This window comes from Carettochelys insculpta, chromosome 6, assembly GCF_033958435.1.
Source record: "Carettochelys insculpta isolate YL-2023 chromosome 6, ASM3395843v1, whole genome shotgun sequence".
In the NCBI taxonomy this organism is placed as follows: domain Eukaryota; kingdom Metazoa; phylum Chordata; order Testudines; family Carettochelyidae; genus Carettochelys; species Carettochelys insculpta.
In genome coordinates, this window is record NC_134142.1 from 34,387,033 (window position 1) to 34,406,174 (window position 19,142).

Here is a 19,142-nt window from a genome sequence, read left to right on the forward strand (position 1 = left end):
TGCCGGGGCTAGCCTCCCACTTGAGCCCCACGATGCCAGGGCCAACTGCCCACCTCCTAGACCGAGCCAGCCAAGCTACGTGCAGCTGAGGCTGGCCAGCCAGCCACCCACCAGTCTAAGCCTCCCAAGCCCCACAATGCCAGGGCCAGCCATTCAAGCCCCCAGAGCCTTGCAAGCCAGCTGCCCAAGCCCCATAAGCCCCCCACCCTTGCCCCTCCCCTCTCCCAAAGCCAGGCACCACAAGCCCCCCACTCTCACCCCATCCCCCAACCCCAAGCCAGGCACCCCTAGTCCTCCATCTAACCCCATCCTGCTTCCCCACACCTCCCCAACCCACACTCACTCCACTTTGCAGGAGGCAGCTAGCTCCATGTGGGTCTTTAGCAGCTGCCTGCTTTTTATAGAGGCTGCGCTGGGTCACCCACGTAAAATGGCAGGGCTGAGAGCTGGAAGCAAAGGCCGGCTTTTTCTTCGGGTGGAGGGAATGATGGGGGCTGTGTTGCCTCGTGCTGCCCTGGAATTTCTTCACGCCCTCTTAGGGGGGCATGCCCCCCAGTTTGGGAAACCATGTGCTAAAGGTTCCCCACCCCTGCTCTAAATCCTCCCTTCCCCTGTGGTAGGATTTGTTTGGTTTTGGTAAAGTGTAAGTGGAATTTTCTGGGTTCTTTTGTCATCTTTTTCATTTTTTAATTGCAGGAGAGCACAATGTGGTTCTTAAACTTTATGTGCTGCCTGGTAATTCAGTGGTGCAAAGCATGAGGAAGACACCACAAATATCTTTAATGGGAGGTATATGATGTGTTTTCTCGTGTTTCCATGTTTCATTTGTGCTCTTAGACTGTAAGCTCGTTGACGACAAGGACTCTCTCTTATTATATGGTTGTACATGGAGGGGCCTCAGCCCTGATTAGGGCCTCTTGGTGATACAGCAGTGCAAATGTTTAATCATAAAAATAATAATGGACAGTAATGACAAGGACTTGATCTTCAAGGCTGACATTTTCTAGAAAAATATCACCTACCCATTTTGATTTTTCACTATATATCTGTGACAAAGTTCAAATGGTAAAACTGTAAAAATCCCCTGTTTGCAGCCACTTGTATATCTTGGTTAGATTATAAAATTAATCTGGTATGGTGTTTCATCTATTTATAGTATCTCTGAAGCAGGCACATTCTAGTTAATGTAATTTTGCTGTTGCTTAGTTGCCTAGGCTAGGACAACTAGTGGTGCGCAAATGGCGTAAGTTATTTCAAGCTCCCTTATTTCAAACCCAGTGCAGGCTACACTGCACCGGGGTTCAAAATAAGGGGATATTTCAAGCTTCCCAGTAACCCTCATGTGATGAGGGTTACCAGGAACAAAGCATGGTGTTTGAAATAGTCCTGCTATTTTGAGCATGGTATTTGATGGTGCGGTTTCTATTTTGGGATACAAATGTATCTATTTCTATCCCAAAATAGAAACTATAGTGTAGCCTTATCCCCAGAGAATAAGATTCTCCTTTTCTTTTCCAGTCCATAAGGTGTTAGATACTAAGTGTTCCTTTTTCAGGCTTTCATCATTCATGCCCTTAATATTGTATCTGATCATTTTGTATGTCACAAAATACACAGTAGGTTGTTGATGTTGCTTATGCAATAGCTAATTAGCTATCACCATCAAAGCTCAAAGGAACATGCTAGAGTCTGTAGTCCGAGTTGTGTGACTTCTGACTGACAATTTTTGATACTACTCAGTTTGTTTGTAGCAGTGTAATAACTTCTATCTCTTAAAAAAAAAAACCTTCAGAGGCAACAGCAAAGCTGGCCTGAAAAGTCTTGGAGACACAAAGCTTTTCTTGATACATACATCACAGGAGAATCTAAAGACAATATCAGTTCCAGGGATCATGGCAAGATCAAATGCTGGGGTCACAGGAAGAGCTGCAAAGTTTGTGACATAAGCTTACATTTCTTACTACTGATACATTATCTTTCCAGGTTCCCTTGCAGACAGCACAAATGCAGACTAGAACTATCCTCCCATGAATTAAATATGAATTATCTTTATAAAGCATACTTCAGCTTGATTGGAATCAAAATGCTTTACAAACAGAAGATGATGTTCTAACAGAGTCTTTCACAGAATCAGAGGGCTGGAAGGGACCGCAGGAGGTCATCTAGTCCAGCCCTCTGCTTCAAGCAGGATCAGCCCCCCCAAGTCATCCCAGCCAGGAGCTCGTCAAACTGGGGCTTAAAAACCTCAAGGGATGGAGAATCCACTACCTCTTTAGGCAACGTCTTCCAATGCTTCACCACCCTCCTGGTGAAAAAGTTTTTCATAATATCTAACCTACACCTCTCCCTCTTCAACTTCAGACCATTACTCTTTGTTCTGCCATCTGACACCACTGAGAACAGTTTCTCACCCTCCTCTTTGGAGCTCCCCTTCAGGAAGTTGAAAGCTGCTATTAAATCACCACTAAGTCTTCTCTTCTGTAAAGTAAACAAGCCCAAATCCCTCAGCCTATCCTCATAGGTCTTGTGCTCCAGACCCTTAATCATTTTTGTTGCCCTCCGCTGAACCTGCTCCAGCACATTCACATCCTTTTTATACTGGGGGGCCCAAAACTGGACACAATATTCCAGATGTGGAATACTTTGGTTTCTCTAGATTTGCTCGAAATGCTCCTCCTAATGCACCCTAGTATGCCATTAGCCTTCTTGGCTACAAGGGCACACTGTTTACTCATATCTAACCTTTCATCCACCATAACCCCTAGGTCCCTTTCCATCATACTGCTGCTGAGCCAGTTGGCCCCCAGCCTATAACAATGCTTGGGATTCTTCTGCCCCAGGTGCAGGACTCTACACTTCTCCTTGCTGAACTGCATCAAATTTCTTTTCGCCCAGTCCTCCAATTTATCCAGGTCACTCTGGATTCTCTCTCTTCCCTCCAACATATCTACCTCTCCCCACAGTTTTGTGTCATCTGCAAACTTGCTGAGGGTGCAATCCAGTCCCTCATCCAGGTCATTAATAAAGATGTTGAATAACACCGGCCCCAGAACTGAGCCTTGCGGCACTCTGCTTGAAACCGACCTCCATGCAGATATTGAGCCATTGACCACTACCCGTTGGGCCCGACCATCAAGCCAGCTTTCCAGCCATCTTATAGTCCAGGGATCCAATTCATATTTCCTTAACTTATGGACAAGAATGTTGTGGGAGACCGTATCAAAAGCTTTGCTGCAGCCAAGGTATATCACATCCACTGACTTCCCCATATCCACAGAGCTTGCTACCTGGTTATAGAAGCTAATCAGATTGGTCAGGCAGGACTTGCCCCTGGTGAATGCATGTTGGCTACTTTTGATCACTTTCCCCTCTTCCAAGTGTTCCAAAACGGATTCCTTGAGGATTCCCTCCATTATTTTCCCAGGGACTGAGGTAAGGCTGGCCAGTCTATAGTTCCCTGGATTGTCCTTTTTTCCTTCTTTAAAGATGGGCACTACGTTTGCCTTTTTGCAATTATCCGGTATCTCTCCCGATCTCCAAGAGTCTTCAAAAATAATGGCCAAAGGTTCAGCAATGACCTCTGCGAATTCCCTCAGTACCGTGGGGTGCATTAAATCCAGACCGATGGATTTGTGTACATCTAGTTTTTTTTTCACCCTGGTGTAACTCCGTTGAAGTCAATGGAGTTAAATTAGGGATGAGTTTGGCTCTTGGTGTATAAGGATTTCTTCACTAACTACTCAAATGAAAGGCAGCAGCTGATTAACAGCAACAATGCACAACAGTTTAGGACAGAAACGGAAGACTGTTTTCCAGTTGACCTTATAGGGGGAACTGAGGGAGGCAGAATGAAAGGACCAGCATTGGATTTTGGCTAGAGTGCTAGGACTTGTGCTCAGTATTATTTCTGGGCTCTTAAGAGATCATCAAGTGTTTTGAGATGTTGGGTTTATATTTCACGTACAACGAAGAAATACGAAGAAACCTCCAACAAGACCTTGCTCTTTAGCACTCGTAGTTCTCTACTGACAGGCAGGTACAGGAGATCACAACCTACTGTACCATCAAACTGTATCTCTTCATCTGTCTCCCATGCAGGTACTGACCAAACCCAGCTGCATAGCTTGTGAAGTCCAATTGCCTCAAAGCAAGGTGGCATGTGTATAGGTCAAAGATGGGCAAGATACAGCCCTTCTACATCCCTCCCCAGGCCAGAATCTTCTCCTACACCCAGCCCCCCTCCCAAATCCCACACTCCAATACCCTGCCCAAGGTCACAACCCCCTTCTTCACTCAAACTCCATCTCAGATCCCTCTTCTGCACCCCAGTCTCCTACCCTGAGCTCCCTTCTGCACCCAACCTCCATCCCAAACCTTGTACCCCTTCCATAGAAAAGTGTGGCCCTTGACTGCTTACCAAAATCTTCAAGTGCCCTCCTCCAAAAAAAAATTATCGCCCACCCCGATGTAAGTAATAGACAACTTTTCCCCCCTTAAATTCTGGTTTTCATGTTACTATTCACCTCTAGACCTATTTTATTCCTTTTATTTTACTGTGCCTTTTTTCAGGTGTTCCACAATTGTATAAGAACATGGCTATTTCCATAGTGCAGACAGTAAGTAGGTGGAAAGTAATTAATTAGAAATTGTACAGGTTTTTTTTTCTAGGTTTGATTTTTCTGTCCAGGAGTTGAATGGTGAATAAGTTGCTGTAATAAATAAACTTCACTGCAGTGTTAATATCAGACACTTAACATATTATAAGAATTATGTCATGCCATTTTTTTTAGGATTGTGTTATTAGTAGCACAAGACATTACAGACTTTCAGCAATGAGTAAAAAATGGTTCTATTTTAATCAGCAACAGTACTCCAGAGTGCAATACCCCCACTGAGAATTCATAGAGCTAAATGCTACCTCAGAAGCTAAAAGAGGGCTTGCCTGTGAATCAGAAGACAGTATTTGGCACATATTATTTTATTTGGCTTTAATGTGTTTATTGTGGGCATTCAAGTGTAAACAATTTGTGGGGGGAAGGTTGTTTAACTGCCCAAAACTATACTCAATCAAATTTAAGAATGGACACATTTCCTTATTTGTGGTCAAACTTAAGGCTGTTTTTATCCCACAGCATTAGTGACCTACTTTTTAAAGAAATGGAGTGGAAAATTTAGGCAGTCATCACCTCCCAGAAAGCAAAATACTCAATCAATCTAGTCTGCTAGTTTTAAAAATTGTGGCATATTTAGCCCAAATCTCACGGCTCTCTACCCTTTTACATTACAATCCATTTTTTTTTTCTTATGGTTTAGATTAAGACTACAGATCAAACCAAGTCAAATGATTTTTCTGGGCATTATCACAAATACCTATCGGGTCAATTTCCTTAAGTGTTCATAGGATTTTGGGACACTCAATCATTTTTGACAGTAGGTTATACTGGTTCAGTAACAGTGACCAAAATACTGTTAGAATTCAGTGCTCAGCTTTAAACATTGCACTGATCTCAAAGATTAGTAGTAGCCCCTAGCAGTTACTATAATTGCCAGGCCAGCTAAGTGCATTAGTATCTGGGCAGAAGGACTGGTCCAGTGGTAAGAAGAGGCTTATATACATGTGCTTATCACAACAGCGGGTGGGGGTGTGGCAGCTCTTGGCATATACTTCAACATCAATTGAAGTATGAATCTACATTATTGTAATTATGTTCCTGTAATTCATCTATCTTAGTTAGTTAGTTTTAATGTAATTGTACATAAAGGAATGGTAAAACGATGTTAAGGTAGCAAATCATAGCAGTCAGAAGTTAGGAAATGCCATTCAGCTCCTGGTGTATACACACATTCAGGATATAGTTGGAGGGCTTGTCTATACAAATAATTAAACCACGGCAAGCTGGGCTGTTGCTCTACCTCCCACTAGCCTGTAGCAGACCTCCTGTCTTTATGAACCCTGCTGATGTGAGTCTCAGCCAAAGCCTATGTGTATCGGGGGGAGGGAGGTGCACACAGATATTCTAGGCTAGTGCAGGGCACTATTATAGCCCAGCTTGTTACCATCCAGCTGTTGTGTAGCTAAGTCCTCTAATTACATCATTCAGTGAGTAGTTGTTCAGTACTTTTTATCCTCCTCATTCGTTGTGTGGCCCTGTCCCTGTGTGGTGTTTATTGCACACCATCCAAACACTAAACTGAACCAGAATTGTCATCTTCCTCAGGTTTTGTAGGGTGCTTTCATGACAGTATCTGAAGCCCAGCTCCTCAAAGGCAATATGAGCCTCAAAGGCATTTTGTTACGAAAGGCATTATGATTCTGAGCATCACAGCCTCTGACCTTCAGAGCCACAGAGAATCACAGACTGCCACTGCGATCTGCAAAGCCTGAATTACATGCTAAGGCACATTGTACAGTGAATGGCAAAAGATTGGCACTTTGTACTGTGGTCCATAAAGCCATCATACTATGCAAAGAAGTGAGTAAGTTAGCCATTGGGATGTGCTGGCCATAGGGATGTGTGCAAGCCCCAGTCCTCTCTCAAGAGAGGCTCTCAGCTTTAGGCTGCAGGGAGGCGTTTATCCTGTGTTGTGATCCAAGAAGGTAGGTGTTCAGCCTCTTAAATTGTATGAGGGGCCAGGACAAAATGGTAGGGTGAGGAGGACTTCCTTGGTAACCTTTAGTATAGTCAGTGGATAGTGTATTCACTCATGATTCAAGTCTCCCTCACTCTCCCTTCTGAGGTAGGAAAGGGATTTGAACAGGGATCAGCCACTTCTCAGGTGAGTGCCCAAACTCAGTGGTTCTCAACCCAGGGTACATCTGTCCCTGGGGCTACACAGAGGTTTTTCAGGCGTACATCAGTTCATCTAGATAGATACTTAGTTTTGCAGCAACTTCATAAAAAGCATGAATGAAGTTAATACAAACTAAAATTTTCATGATTTTTTTATATTGCTCTGTGTACTATTCACTGAAATATAAACACAATATTTATATTCCAGTTGATATATTTTACAATTATATAGTAAAAGTAAGAGAGAGAACCGTTTTTCAGTAATAGTGTTCTGTGACACTATCATATTTTTATGTCTGATTTTTTGTAAGGTTTTAAGTGAGGTAAAATTTAGGGGAACACAAGACAAATCAGATTTTTGTCAGTAGTCTGGAAAGGTTCAGAGCCACTATAGTTATTTCACTCTTTGTTTGCCCTATGTAATTATTCAGTTAGATAACTAACAATTTCAGTAAGCAATGAGGAGTCCTGTGGCACCTTAAAGACTAACAGATTTATTTGGGCATAAGCTTTCCTGGGCATAGAGTGGGAATTATGGAGGCAGCATAAATATACTACCATGTGAAAAGAAGTAAATGGATGCAAATCAGACCTCAAGAATGGTAACATACGAAAACCAGTAGGAGAACATTTCAGTCTCCCTACACACTCAGGAAGAGATTTAAAAGTGGACAGCCTTTAACAAAAGTCTTCCAAAACAGATTTCAAAGAGAAACTGTAGAGCTGCATTCATTTGCAAACTTGATACTATTAATGTGGATGTGATTAGGGGTTGGGAATAGCTGGTTGACTAGGAAAGCAATTTTCACTTTCGTTGTAGTCACACTTCATCAGCTGTTGGGAATGGGCCACATTCAGCCTAATTAGTACTGACTGGCCTAGTTAGTACTGGTCCTCCACTTGATAAGGTAACTGTCTTCTTTTCATATGCTAACACATTCATGACTGCCTCTATAATTTCCACTCCATGCATCTAAGTGCTTTTTGCTCAGAAAAGCTTATGCCCAAATACAGGCCTGATGGTTGGGGAGGGGGAGGAGCTGCAAAGAGAGCAGTTCCCCCCGGGCCCAGCATTTCAAAGGGGCTGCTCTGGCTGCTGCTGCTGCTGCTACTTTGGCTGTGTGCAGCTCTGGCTGTGTATGGCTGTGAGGTAATGGGGAGGCTCAGTGCTGTGGTCCAGGCAGCAATGAGGACTGGTTTTGGCCCCACCCCTTCTGCTCTTGGCCCCTCTCCTTCCCAAATATGTTGCCGGGCCTCCCCTGTTTCCTTGCCCTGAGACCCACAGGAGGTGTTTGTGCCACTGCCCAGATAAATCCTGTGGGTTTTTTTTTCTTCCCCTTAGAAAAAAAGGTGCTGGAACTCAAGCCTTGCCAGCAACCTCAGCTGTGGGATCCCTGGCCAGGGGAAGGGCATGCAGTGGACCCCACAGTCATGCGGCTGGGGCGCAGAGCCCTGCAGCAGCTTCAGCTGTGGGACCTCCGGAACACCTTTCCAGTGTGTTCTGACGGAAAAGAAGCCCTGAATAAATCTGCTAGTCTTTAAGTTGCCACAGGACTCATTGTTTTTACAGATACAGACTAATACATCTGTCCCCCAATACATGTCAGCTTCAATAAGTGAGACCAAGGGAGAGCCATATAAAGATATCCTGCAGTCCAGCAGCTAGAGGAATTGCCTGAGAGGTAACAGGGCCCTTTTCAAATCACTTCTCTCCCTCAAACAAAGTGGGACTTGAACTGGCGGTCTCCTACATCGCGCATGAGTCCCTCCTCCATTAGCACAACCACAAAAAGTAACAGAGAGGGAGCTGTGCTAGTCTATATACTGTCAAAACAAAAAGCAGTCAAGTAGCACTTTAAAGACTAAGAAAATAATTTATTAGGTGAGCTTTCGTGGGACAGACTCACTTCTTCAGATAATAGCCATACTAGAACAGACTCAATATTTAAGGCACAGAGAACCAAAAACAGTAATCAAGGAGGACAAATCAGAAAAAAATGATTGAAGTGAGCAAATCAGAGAGCGGAGGGGTGAGGGGGGGGAAGGTCAAGAATTAGATTAAGCCAAGCATGCAGACAAGCCCCTATAGTGATTCAGAAAGTTCCCATCCCGGTTCAAACCACGTGTTAAATTTGAATATAAAGCCAGCTTGGCTGTTTATCTTTGAATAGCAGTGCAAAAAATTTTTTTCAGTAACACACATACTCTTAAATCATTAATAGAATTCCCCACTCCATTAAAATATTGACTAACTGGTTTGTGGCTCTGGAGTGTTTTGATGTCTGTTTTGTGCCCATTAACCCTTTGTCTAAGGGAGTTAGAAGTCTTAAGAGTTTGCGTGTTACTGAAGAAAAATTTTCGTACCACTATTGAAAGGGAGGGAGCTGAGCTGTCTTTTATATTCAAATTCGACACATTAACACATGGTTTGAACTGGGATGGGAATTTTCTGAGTCACTATAGGGGCTTGTTTGCATATTTGACTTTATCTAATACTTGATCTTCCCCCCGCCTTCTATCCCACTACTCTCTGATTTGCTCACCTTGATCATTTTTTTTCTGATTTGTCCTCCTTGATTACTGTTTTTGGTTCTCTGTGCCTTAAATATCAAGTCTGTTCTGGTCTGGCTGTGGTCTGAAGAAGTGGGTCTGTTCAACAAAAGCTCACCTAATAAATGATTTTGTTTGTATTTAAAGTGCTACTTGACTGATTTTTTATTTTGACAACCACAAAAAGGTACATCTCTGACACCAAGTCAACCCCCTGGACAAATCTCAAGTCGCCACTTCAAAATATGGAGGCTCTAAAGCTTCCCAGTGAAAAGTGTTACAAATTCTTTGAATCTGGGCAAACACATTCTTTTTTTCTTATCTTATTTTCTGAAATGACTGACCCATTAGTATGGAGGAGGTGTGTCTGGAGGGCCAGGGGAGGAATCAACAGAGGGCAAACACCTGGCATAGGATGTTTCAGCCCAGTCAGCTAACATTGCAAAGTTGTAAGCAACTGAAAACATGGATTTTTAAAGGGAAATGTTAGTCTGTAGGGCTACATCTACACTGCAGAGATCCTTCGAAGAAAGTTGTTCCAGAAGATATCTTCTGAAAAAATTGCTTTTGAAAGAGTGCATCCACACCCAAAAAAGTGGATTGAAAGATCAATCTACTCTTTCGATAGAGTGTGTTCAGACTGCCCCTGCTCTTTCAAAAGAATGGACCAGGGGTCAAAAAATACAGCATCATGAGGACTCTTCTTTCAAAAGAAGGGCCCTGCAGAGCGTCATGCTTTCTTTTGAAGAACAGTTTTGAAAGAAGGCATTCTTCCTGAAACTGGAGTGGAAAAGCAGTTTCGAAAGGAGCGCCACATCTTTCAATTTACTTTAAAAAGAACACTTTTTGTGTGTAGATGCATGGCAGGATCTTTCGAAAGAACTTGCTAATGTGGATTTGGCTACCAGCACCACTTATAACAGTGCATGTGTAACCCATTCAGCCTTACTGCTACTGATACCAGTGCCACTGCCTTGATTTTTTTTTTGTTCACTATTTTTTTAAAATATACTGATGGCTTGTCAGATTTTGTTACAAAACTATGAGACAGATCTTTTATACCTGTGTCCATGCTCACTAAAGGCCCAATTCTGAAATTGTAACTCACAGGAATGAAAGCTGCCAGATAACATGTTATTGATTACTTGTTTTATGGTGTAAATTTCGATGTGAATGAGTTTGATTCTGCATCATGAATCACAGAATCATAGAACGATAGAGCTGGAAGAGACCTAAAAAAGCCATCAAGTCCAGCCCCCTGCCCTAGCATCAGATCAGCCCAGCCAGGGCTTTGTCAAGGTGAGACTTAAACACCTGCAGGGATGGAGACTCCACTACTTCCCTGAGTAGACCATTCCAACACTTCACCACCCTCCTAGTGAAAAAGTTTTTCCTAATGCTCAACCTGGACCTTCCCAACCGCAACTTGAGACCATTGTTCCGTGTTCTGCCATCCGTGACCACTGTGAATAGCCTCTCTCCAGCCTCTTTGCAACCTCCCTTCAGTAAATTGAAGGCTGTTATCAAGTCCCCCCTCAGTCTTCTCTTCTGCAGACTGAACAGTTAGTGCTGCATCTGGAAAAGTAAACTGTTGCAACCAAGAATATTGCTTACTTACATGAATAGTGTTATTAAAGTCAAATGAGATGCTCACAGTAATAAAAGCTGGTACAGGTTGAACCTCTCTTGTTCCACACGGTTGGCATCTGACTGGTGCTGAATGAGAGAATTTGCCAGAGCTGGGGAGGTCAGTATTTTCTAGCAGCATTACCAAGATTTCCTCTGCATACTGGGCTCTTAGGAGACATTTAGGGATAAATTACTTCTAAATAACAGCACAGAACACTGAGGTGGCTCTAAACAAACTTTATGAGATCACAGGAAACTTGGCCACGCCCATGATAAGTGGTTGTCCAGCTAACAAAAATCATGCCGGATTATGGATGTTGCCAGACAAGAGTTTGCCAGATTAGAGAGGTTCAACCTGTAGTGTTTCAGGAAGAGTGTGATTAATTTATATATTAGGCAATCAAAAGTGTATTCTTCAATTAGCTGGGTTTGCTTTGTTTTTTTCGTCAGATTTAATATGGCATAATATTACTGTTAAAGATACTTCAGTGCTTCTGGCAGTTTGAATCATAAAGATCATAAAGCATCCCTGGTAAATCGTTTCTGTCCTCTAGCCCTAGCCTTTTTGAAGCAGGATACAGTGCTAGGGTCATGCAATATGTACTCTATCTGGCATTGCGATGGTGACATGATTTGATCACTGAATTGTTTCAATCTTTTTCAGATTACTTACTTCAGTCTGTGGTATTACAATAAGCAGAACCAGCGCCGGTGGGTGGATTTGGACAAACCTCTGAAAAAGCAACTGGACAAATATGCTTTGGAGCCCACTGTATATTTTGGAGTGGTGTTTTATGTGCCTACTGTTTCTCAGCTTCAACAAGAGATTACCAGGTGAAATGCATGTGGTTTTAATTTCAGCTTTTAATATTCTTACATGTTTGGCTCATCTTAAGGGAGACTGGCTGATTTCCAAGCTTTGTAAAAATAGAAATGCAGACTTAAGGCAGAAATTGTGTCCAAACTGTGGTGTTTATTATCCTTTTAATATATTTAAATTATATAATAGTTGAGTTATTCTTGTGGTAAATTTTCCCAGTGATCTGTTGAAACCATTGGAACCTAGTAAAGCTATTCAGACATGCTTGCATGATCAGCCTATCTAATTATTATAGGGTTTTTCTTTCAGAGTAATACCTTGCTTCAGGAAACCAATCCATCCCTTAACACTGGAAGGCTTGATAGAGACAGGTTATCCTGTTCTCAGTACACTCTGGCATTTATAAACCATATTTGTAAAGTCCCAGCTAGGGCTATGTGTTTGATTGTAGAAAATAAAGATGGATATGAGGAAATTGTGCATTAGCTTCCACTGTTGCTTTGTGAATCCATTGATGCCAGGCATAAGTGCCAGGAAGTGATGTTGAAATGTGCAGGAGAATCCAATTCAGAATGTTCACTGATCAGCTCTTCAAGTGGTGAACATCAGTCTGGCTTCCTGATGTACCTTCACTATTATAATTTTATTGATTTTTTTTATTTTATATAGTCAAAAGAAACACATAAATGGGAATGAATTAATATAGGCTCTGTACAGAGAGAAATAAAGAAAAATTCTCTTTTCATAAAGCCAGATTCTAAATATCCAAACAATAGACTGTATGTATATACCCAATAGGGAGGTAAGGATTAACACATTTCTGATTTCTTGTCCCAGCTGCTCATGCACTTTTTTATGTTCTTCTAATTAGGTCTGATTGTGATTAATCATGCTGTAAAACAATTAACAGAATACCATTTATTTAAATATTTTGGATGTTTGCTACATTTTCAAATACATTGATTTTGTATTACAACACAATGGAAAGTGTACAGGGCTAACTTTATATTTTTATTACAATTCTTTGCATGGTAAAAACAAAATATAGTATTTTTCATTTAACCTACTACAAGTACTGTAATACAGTCTCTGTCACGAAAGCAAAACTTGCAAATGTACAATTATATACAAACAATAACTGCTCTCCAAATCAAAACAATGTAATATTTTAAAGCCAAGAAGTCTACTCAGTCCTTCTTGGGGAGCCAATCACTAAGACAAACTTGTTTACATTTGGAGATAATGTTGCCTGCTTCTGTTTACGATGTCATCTGAAAGTGAGAACAGCCATTCACAAGACACATTTGTAGTTGTCATTTCAATGTATTTATGTGTCTGATGCAAATGTTTAGTACGTGTCCTTTCTTGTTTCTGCCATCAATCCACAGAATATGCTTCCATGCGGATGACATGCATTTAAAAAAATATGTTAATTAAATTTGTAACTGAACTTCTTGGGAGAGAATTTTATGCCTCCTACTCTGTTTTGCCCGCTTTCTGCTGTATATTGTATGTTATAGCAGTCTATGATGACCAGCATATGTTGTTCCTTTTAAGAACACTTTCACTGCACAAAGAGGATCAGAATTGTAGAAATCTCACAGAAAGGCTTACAGCACTGGACCCAAGTTTTAAGACTCTGAAGTGCTTTCCAAAATCTGAAAGTGACAAACGAGGGTGGTGCCTGCATTCAAAGATCTTAGAAGAGCAACTGTCTAGTAGGGTAGGGTCTCAACATCCACAAGGGTTCCATGTTCAGAAACCTCGTGAATGTTGATTTTCATGAATACAGGGGAGAAATCCCAGGGATCCAGTGGCTGCTGGTGCTCCTGCCTGGGGCCCAAGGGGAAGTGGCCACTCGTGAGTAATGGAATTCGTGAACATTAAGTTTGTGAATCATGAGACCCTACTGTACTGTCCCTTTGGGAACAGCATACCACGTATTTTGATGTGTTCAGTGGATAAGGGAGTTGTAGGAGCAATGTCTCAGAGGAACTTAGGGGCTGCAGTATGCCTATTGTTAACTTGCAAGGTATAGTAAGGACTGGCATAGCCTTGAGCAGAGTGCTTGTTATGGTTAGAGACTTGTGTTTTCAGGTAGCTGACACCCAGTTATGTTAAGCAAAAATCCCTCATACTGAGGTGAGGGGTAACAAGATGGTTCTTGGTCCTGGTTACTGTGAGAACTGTAACAGTATTGACTTCAGTAGTAACAGAGAGAGAGATGTGCTAGTCTATATACTATCAAAACAAAAAAGCAGCCACGTAGTACTTTAAAGACTAACAAAATAATTTATTAGGTGAGCTTTCATGGGACAGACCCACTTCTTCAGACCGTAGCCATAACAGAAGTGGATCTGTCCCATGAAAGCTCACCTAATAAATTATTTTGTTAGTCTTTAAAGTGCTACTTGACTGCTTTTTTGTTTCGATAGTATTGACTTCAGGGTGCCATGCTTCAGTGCAGTGGGGTGTTTCATAATACAGTGCAGTTCAAATCCTGTTGACTTCTTTGGTTATTTTTTGTATGGAAAAAGTAGTAAGCTTGTTATTTTTCTTATATATACATTTTAAAATGTATGGTGGGCTGTTTTTCAGGGTTTTGTTTGTTTGTTTGTTTTTTAACTCCAAGAAAGGGACTATTTCCATTAACTTTAAGAGATAATGGGTTAGCTACTAAACATGGTACATCAACCTGTGGAATCCTGTATAGAGAATTGTTTCATCAAGATTAAAACATTAAAAGCTTTCATGTTGATTTCAGTTTTCCAGTTTAGTGGGATGAAATTGCCAGTATTTTTAATACAGACTTCCTCAGGAGACACAAAGAGTAGCTCAGCAATGTTGTAATACACTGCCATGCAGGAGACTAGAGTTCAAGTGCAAACTTTGTTTCTGTACCCTGAACAACCAGATCTGAAAAATCAGATTGTTATCTAATTCACATCAGTTAAGATCTGAATTCAAAGTCCAAGAAGTTCATGAAGTTACTCTTGCTCTACACCAGAATCTGATCCAGATAGTGTTAAACAAAGAGTAAAGAAACGGGCCCAAGGGACTGCAAGGCTCACACCTGAGGGAAGTTGTCTTAATGAAATGGGGTAGTTGTATGACCATCATATGTTCCTTTAGTAGGTGTCTTGCAGGAAGAACAAGAGATCCACTACCTGGCTAGGGTGATTTCCTTTTGCACAAAGGCCAGTGTGTCATCTGGTACAAAGGTGTTTAGTCCCAGCTCCGTTTGTGTATGATATGTGTAGAATTGGTATCTATTGTCATGCAGCACATGGCTCTGCTCTTATGGGAATATGTTAAAAGGTTTCTGTGTTTAACAGTCTTTGCTACAGGTGAAAAACATCTGTTCTCCTTTGTTTAGTCTGAATTTCACTTATTTGTTTTTAGTGGCATGATGTACCTCCTGAAATGTAAGAAGACAGAATCTCTGCCCCTAGGACCGCTCAAACAATTGTTCAATGTAATGTAATAAAACAGGATGACAGGGACAGTATCATTAAAATTATGCAGCTAGACCCTGATGCTGCAAACATTAATGTGTGCTTTAGTGCACGGCAGACAGGACTCCTTAAGAGAGTAAAATTGAGCTCCTCCTTAAGTGTTTGCAATATTGAGCAAGGGCTAATGTACGGCATGAAGAAGTTCAAAGGTGTTATTTATATATAATATTTAGATTAAATAAATGTTTTAGTTGGCTAAGTTTTATGTAGGCGTCACAGCAGTTGATTTTAAGGAAGTACTTTCAGGTGAGGCTGGTATTTTTTTTTTTTTTGGACTGCCTTAGAATGCGTGTTCCCTGTATAGGGAATGGCATGGGAGAATGCAAGAAGATGGTTGTGAGAAAGTGATATCATTGATGAATGGAGAAGACACAAATGGAGCTCATATTGGATAAACTGCATGAGAGATTATGGAAAGGATTATGAAGAGCCTTCAAACAGATGAAAAGTGGTCAGAAGAATTAAATAGGACATGAGAAGGTTTTGACGTCGGGGCAGACAGAAGAGATCAGATCTTGGAGATGTGTTGAAAGAAGTAGCAAGATAGTGACATGCTGTAGATGTGAATGGCAAGAGAGGTGTCAAACACTAAATTATGCGACTGAGTGACCAGAAGGCTGGTGGTGTCGTCAGCAGTGAGAGACTAAGGGGAAAGAAGTGGATTTGTGAGAAAAGATTGGCTATATTGGACTGGAACAAAATGAAAAAGTTGACGTAGTTTTTTTTTTTTGTAGGTACCAGTATTATTTGCAATTGAAGAAAGATATATTGGAAGGAAACATTCCTTGCACGTTAGAGCAAGCAGTTCATCTGGCTGGCTTAGCTGTTCAAGGTAAACAAAAGTAGTTCATGAAGTATATTTTAGGGATGGTGACATGAGTTATTTGGATGCATATTTTATGTGTTATATGAACATAGTAGATACTCTATATATATTTTAATTTTTATAAAATATATGATATTTTCTTTGAATTTATCATTTAATGCACCTAGATTATATTGCTGTAGTATTTAGCTGGTCATTAAGAGTCTGATTCTCAAAGGTGTATTAACTTCAGTGGGACTTACCTAAAGCCAGAGAGGGAATCTAAGACCGAAGAATTCCTGGCACTCAGTCATATGCTTGGACCACTAGACCTCATTACATCTCAGCTGCTGCAGTCTTCTCCTATGGGCTTCAGAGCAGGAGTGTGGGATTCATTTTAGTACATAAAAATATGTTTGTACATGCATTATTTTATTGGTCTCCCATACGCACTCGTTCTATACTTGGAACATGTTTGCAGAGTTAGTCTACGGAACCATTGCCTCACATTCAGATCTCTCCTGAAGACCCCTTTTTAAGTTGGCTTAGCAGAGCAGTTGTGTTGGCAGGAGTAGTTAAGTATATGTAAGATGCCTTGTATTGATCTACATCTGTGGTATGCACCAGGCCTCGATCTCTGTTTAGCCCCCTTCTCAGTCTGTGTGTTCTTTATACACTCGTCAAAACATTTGTTTAAAATTGCTGTACCTTGCAGAGTTCACCGAATACACTCCTTTCAAATGACAGAGTTCATTATTATGAATCTGTGCTATACAGCGAGCACATCCTTCACACTGTGCTATATCCTTTTATCATCACGAGTGCTTGAATCCTCCCTGTTCTTTCATTTTCTTAGCTGACTTCGGAGACTACGATCAGTATGAATCTCAGGAATTTTTACAAAGATTTGCCTTGTTTCCTGTGGTAAGTTCTTTGTTCAGCTGTTTTTCTGACATTATTGAAAGAAAACAAATGGTTTGGAAAACTCTTTTGTTATGCACAGAAGTGATCAAATACCATTTTGACAAGACTCTTGATGAGACAAAGATTTCAGCAAAGAGATACATGCTTATAATAAGGCTGAGAGCCACTATTACTTCTCGTTTACTGCTCCCAGATCAATCATAGCACAAATATAAAGTACAGATGTTCTGCAAGTACAAATCTTATTAAAGCTTTTATCAGGTAATTGTATTACATATAATGCTTTAAATTGCGCAGTAGGTTCTAGTTTTCCAGGGCATATCAAGGTTTACAGATGTTTGTATATTACAGTGAAGATAAAGGGTGGGGAAAAATCAAGAAGTGTGATGTTTTTAGGTTTTTGCAGTGATCTGTTCACAGCCTGCTGACCACAGGTTCAGCTGGAAGTCAGAATCCTACTGAGTGAAGGAACTATATATTTTATCATTTAAAATGCCTTCTACTAGCTCATTAACTAAATGCTCCTTTTGGTTAAGGGTTGGCTACAAGAAGAAAAAGTACTGGAGGAAGCAACACAGAAAGTGGCCTTGCTGCATCAAAAATACAGGTAAGATTTTATAAATGCTGAAATTGTGAAGCAAACATTTCAGATTGAAGGGCATGTCTAGACTACAAAATTAAGTCAATGTAAGTTGACCTACAGCCACTGCGTTTATTAAAATTGCCTCTATGTGTCCATACAGTCTGCTCCTTCATTGGGGGTGCTTGCACCAACTAAAGTGGGGCACTGACAGCTCAATCCTGGCAGCCCCAAGGCTAACAGCTGGAGCACTGATTAGGCATCAGATGGACTACTGTGACCAGTTCTGCACACCCCATTTCAGGAAGGATGTGGACAAACTTGAGAAAATCCAAAGGAGAGATGCAAAAAATTATTAAAGATTTAGAAAACATGATCTGTAAGAGAAGATTGAAAAAATTAGGTTTGTGTAGATGTAAAGTACATACAAGATAATTAAAAGGAGGAGAGAGAGAAATTGTTGTCATTAACCTCTGAGAATAGAAGACACAATGGCTTAAATTGCAAGAGCAGTTTAGGCTGGATATTAGGAAAAGCTTCCTAATTGTCAAGGTAGTTAAGCATTGGATTAAATTGCTTAGGGAGATTATAAAATTTCTGTCATTGGAGATTTTTAAGAGCAGGTTTGACAAATGCCTGTCAGGAATAGTTTAGACAATATTCAGTCCTGCCATGAGTGCAGGGAACTAGTCTAGACCTCTCAAGGTTCCTTCCAGTACTGTGGCAAGGGGGGTGATGGATACTGAGCTTGTCATCAATATCTCTCTGGTTCGAGTCCATCCTGGCTCAGTAGTGACTGAAAGTCATTATTGTATGATGTAGTCTTACTCCAGTTTCTAGAGTACAGGTCTCCAAATCACTAAAATGGTAGGTGCCACTAGCTGGGAAGAAGTAATCTGGAACAGCTTCTGCTCTCCTGCCAAAAGCGTTCCCTCCAGGTCAGAATTGAGACAGAGCTGGAGATGAGTAGTATGGGGGGAATTGCATTTCTCCTCCCTGCGCTGTGAATTTCAAGCTTTTGTGAATTGCGTGGATATTTAAATACAGAGTAAAGGCAAGACATTTTGAAGTAGCATGTGTACTTCGTAGTAATGTGCTTATCAGAGATGACAATAATCCCATAGCTTCATTGTTATAAAGTTTGTGAAGTCCTTTAACACAGTTTCTGGCTTTAGTGTAATGGAAATCATGACTACAATTACTGTTGTGTGTTAAGAGCTATCAGCCTGCTCAGACCTGTACCATTCTACAGGTAACCTCTGTTTCAAGGTGTTACAGTGTAAGTCACAGAGATAAGATACAGGGTGCTCAAAGACCGAAGATGGGTGTCAAATGAGAGATTCCTTGTTTGTTTGTCTGACCTCACTCTTTTTTCCCTCTAGTTAGTATCATGTTGGGATGGAGATAGTTCAATGTGGCTTAGTGTTGTGGGTTTGTTTTAAGTTACATGGAAGCAGTGAGTCGTTAGGAGGAATTTGAATGAGGAGGGGGCAAGGACTGAGTATTAGGAATGGGGGCTTGTTCTGTG

The 19,142-nt window shown here is 41.1% G+C and overlaps 1 protein-coding gene across 2 annotated transcripts in view; it reads left to right on the forward strand.

Moving 5' to 3' along the window:
- Positions 1-19,142, forward strand: part of PTPN21 (protein tyrosine phosphatase non-receptor type 21) — a 67,336-nt gene that overhangs the window by 17,648 nt on the left and 30,546 nt on the right. For both annotated transcript variants that reach the window (XM_074996653.1, XM_074996654.1), the window contains exons 3-6: positions 11,635-11,804; positions 16,040-16,137; positions 16,967-17,034; positions 17,571-17,641. In XM_074996653.1, coding sequence (XP_074852754.1) covers positions 11,635-11,804; positions 16,040-16,137; positions 16,967-17,034; positions 17,571-17,641 — 407 coding nt within the window. The remainder of the gene's footprint in view (positions 1-11,634; positions 11,805-16,039; positions 16,138-16,966; positions 17,035-17,570; positions 17,642-19,142) is intronic.